At 35.6% G+C, this 3,902-nt stretch overlaps 1 protein-coding gene across 9 annotated transcripts in view; it reads right to left on the bottom strand.

Annotated features, from left to right (window-relative positions):
* MARCH7 (membrane-associated ring finger (C3HC4) 7, E3 ubiquitin protein ligase) overlaps window positions 1-3,902 on the bottom strand; it is a 46,572-nt gene that overhangs the window by 10,199 nt on the left and 32,471 nt on the right. For all 9 annotated transcript variants that reach the window (XR_001360752.1, XM_014534105.1, XM_014534106.1 and 6 more), the window contains one exon: window positions 3,389-3,558. Coding sequence is in view for 8 of the 9 variants with exons in the window: in XM_014534105.1 (XP_014389591.1) it covers window positions 3,389-3,558 (170 nt within the window). In the remaining variant the exon portion in view is untranslated. The remainder of the gene's footprint in view (window positions 1-3,388; window positions 3,559-3,902) is intronic.

The following is a 3,902-nucleotide window of genomic DNA, read 5'->3' as shown; positions in this document are numbered from 1 at the left end:
CACAATTTTTTTTTTTAAAAAAGCTCCTTTTGTCTCATATGCATTCAACATTTGATTACTCTTAAGCTTCAGGTTCCAATTTAGTAGGTAGCAGTCTTGTCTAGTTAAACATAAAGCCATTTTCCCCACTGTATTTACTTTTAGATAGGGCTTTAAGTTGAAAAAAATGTTCTGAAAATTAAAGGAAGTCACATGAGTAACAGGGTATGTTTAAATTCTATTCAACTAGCATGTTGAGTGCTTGTTATGTGCAATATTACAGGTTTTGGAGATTCAGAAAAAGAATAACGAGTAACCCCTATCTTCAAAGAGCTCATAAAACTTAGAATTAGTGCTACTTAATAACAACAATTCTTTAAGTAATAAAATTTGGCATGAAGTCCAAGAAAGCAGTAGTAACTTACATGCATTCTCTAGAAAATAGCTAAAAGAAACCATCAAAAAAATGAAAAAGGAACCCACTGCATTGGAAAACATTTGCCAATGATACATCTGATAAGGGGTTAATTTCCAAAATATATAAAGAAATCATAAAACTTTACAAAAGACAAACAATCCAATTAAAAAATGGGTAAAGGACGTAAGTAGACACCCTTCCAAAGTGGACACACAGATGGCCAAGAGACATATGAAAAACATCACTAATTATCAAAGTCACTAATCATGAGACGCAAATTAAAATGCTAATAAGGTATCATGTCACACCTGTTAGAATGGCCATCATCAACAATTAACAAATGACAAGTGCTGGCAAGGATGTAGAGAGAAGGGAACCCTCGTGTGCACTGCTGGAGGGAATGCAGACTGGGACAGCCACTATGGAAAACAGTAGGGAATTGTCTCAAAATATTAAAAATGGAACTGCCATTTGTCCCAGTGATCCCACTGCTAAGAAACCAGAAACACCAATCAGAAAGAATGTATTAATTCTCACAGGAGCATTAATTTACAATAGCTAAGATCTAGAAACAGCCCAAGTGGCCATCCGTAGATGAGTGGATAAAAAAGCTGTGGTACATTTACAGCACGGAAAACTATGCAGTTGTAAAAAAAGAAGGATCTCTTACACCCTTTGAGACAACCTGGAGGAACCTGGAGAGTATTATGCTCAGTGAAATAAGCCAGTCAGAGAAAGATCAGTATCGTATGATCTCACTCATTTGTGGAATCTAATGAACAAAATAAACTAATGAACAAAATAGATCCAGAGACATAGAAGCATGGAACAGACTGACAAATCTCAGAGGAAGGTGGGGCTTAGGGGCAGAGAGGGGAAAGATTAACTGGGGAACTTATATGCATAGCCCATGGACACAGACAATAGTGTAGTGAAGGCCTGGAGGGGCTGGTGCAGGCTGCAGTGTGTCAATGGGTGTGGGGGGACAGGGGGGAGACAGACGGATGGACATTTGTAATACTTTCAATAATAAAGATAAATAAAAAAATAAAGTAAAAAAAAATCAATGGGAAAAAATAATAAAATTACATGTATCTATCTCACTTGGGAATCATATTCATGGCCACTGATTTTAATGAAACTGATACTTCCTAAAAACACCTTAGAATGGTATTTCCCCCCCACATCAAAATCTCTAAAACTGTCCCCTAACCATGTGAAGACCTTATCTCCCTTAACTAAGAAAATAGAAGCAATTATATAGCAATCCAAGCATCTTCTCACCTAAACAACTGATCAACATCCATATCTAGACTAGCCTTCTTGTAATTTTTTTAAAATACCTTTATTCCTATTAAAGGCTAACTACTTGACTTGTGCCCTGGATCCCATCTTTCTCTCTCTCTCTCTCCTCAATACAATCTAATCATGCTTATGACCCCAGCACTCCAGGGACAAGCTACAAAGGACATTCATGCCACCAAATCCAACTGTCATTTCTTTGTTTGTATCTCTTAGTAGTATATTTGACAGGCTTGATTACACTCTCCTTAAAACACTTCCTTTTCTTGGCTTGCACAACACTCTCTTTTTAAAGCTTTTTTTCTTACTAGACTGAGACCACTCCTCAAATCTCCTTCTCTGCTCCCACTAAACGTTTGGGTGTCCCAAGGCTCTGTCCTGGGCTAATTTCTTTGATATATGCTCTTATTCTAAATGACCTAATTTAATCCCAATACTAAAAATATTACATATGTGTTTATGATTCTCAAAATTGTAATTTCCAGTGCTAATACCCTGTGAAATATCCAGTTGTCTAGCAAGCTGCCCAGTTGACATTTCCATCTGGTTAATATATATTTCCAAAACAGAACTCTTGAATTCCTTTCCCAAATTTATTCAATTCACAGTCTTCTTTATTTCAGTAAATGAACCTACCATTTATTTTCTTAGCAGCTCATGACAAAAATATGGGCTTCCTAATTGTTCTTTCTCCTTCACTCCACCACATCGAATCCACATCCAATCCACCGGCAAATCTTACAGACTCTACCTCCAATATATATATATAAACATCTATTTGTACCACCTCCATCACCACCTCTCTCTTATAGTAAGACAGATTTCTGGTAAGTTGCCACAATAGATTAATGGCTGGCTTCCCTGCTGCTACTCTTGTCCCCCTAAAATCCACCCTCCACAACGCAGCCAAAATAAAAGATCATTTCACTCTCCTGCCCTTCAGTGGCTTCCTCTCATAATTAAGATAAAAATCTAACTTCAGACATTAGCTTCTGAAGTCTTAAATGAGCTAGCCTCTGCTCATCTCTCTTATTTCAACTGTATCACCCCTTTCCTTGCCCACTAATTATACTCCAAGCAAGCTTCATTCAGTTCTAAGTCACTGCCACTTTAAAATCTTTGCACTAATTGTTCCCTCTGCTGGAATGCTCTTGCCCTCATTCTGGATTAGCTGGCTCTTTGTTCAGTTTAAATGTCATCACCTCAACAAGTCATTCCTTTAACACGCAATATTACCCCATAATGCAAGTACCTCCTCTGTCTTGTTTATCACTTTATACCTCACATATAGAACTGTGCCTGGTTTCACAACAGGCACTTACTCAAGAAACAAATGAGTCTCTACAGTAATATTATTTCTGCACAACATTAGACAACAGCATTAGAAACAAATCTTTTCAAAAGGATCTTACATGATATAATGGTTACCTAGCAATAACAAATTATAGTTATAACTATGAAGTAAATTGTCTATTGGGTAAATGGAATATTAAAAATAGTAGTATAAATTGAAGTTATGATACAAGACTAATGTGCTTTAATGTTTTTGCTTCAAAAAATGATCAGGACACTTTGGTAAGAATATAAATTTGACAATAAATTGTAATGATTTGTTAATTAATATGCATTCATGCATACATCTCTTGGAAAAATTGTGAAAACAAAATACACAAAAAGGTTAAATCTTACCAGAGTTAATTTTCGCCTGTAACCACTTTTTCATACACTCTTGATGGACATACTGCAAACTTCCTGTGCACTTGCATGGCTCTATTAGCAAGTTAGATGATGATGCAGCTGCCATCTGACAAATTCTACATAAGTCACCTTCTTCTTCTTCAGAGTCCTCTAAAAGGAGGCTGGAAAATAAGGCAGATTTCCTAAACAGAGCTATCAAAGCTAATCATGATTGGTCATTTCGAGTCATATATAATCCCAAACAATACCTTTCTTTTATTTCTACTCTTTCTCTGATTAGGAAAAAACAACAGTAACAATAAACAGCAACCACCATGAAAAACCTTAACAATGAAAATTAAAATAAATATTTTCAAGGTAAATAAAATAAACTATCCTATTACTTATCTTCAAATGATTTAAGTAATTTTGTCTTTGGTACTACAGTTTAAGTTCCATATTTTTCAGTCACTTTACAAGTATCCCTGAGAGATTTTAATTTCTGTAGTATCATAGACTACTTCAT

This window comes from Myotis brandtii, unplaced genomic scaffold, assembly GCF_000412655.1.
Source record: "Myotis brandtii unplaced genomic scaffold, ASM41265v1 scaffold125, whole genome shotgun sequence".
Classification (NCBI taxonomy): Eukaryota; Metazoa; Chordata; class Mammalia; order Chiroptera; family Vespertilionidae; genus Myotis; species Myotis brandtii.
This window is presented reverse-complemented; position numbering and strand designations above follow the sequence as displayed.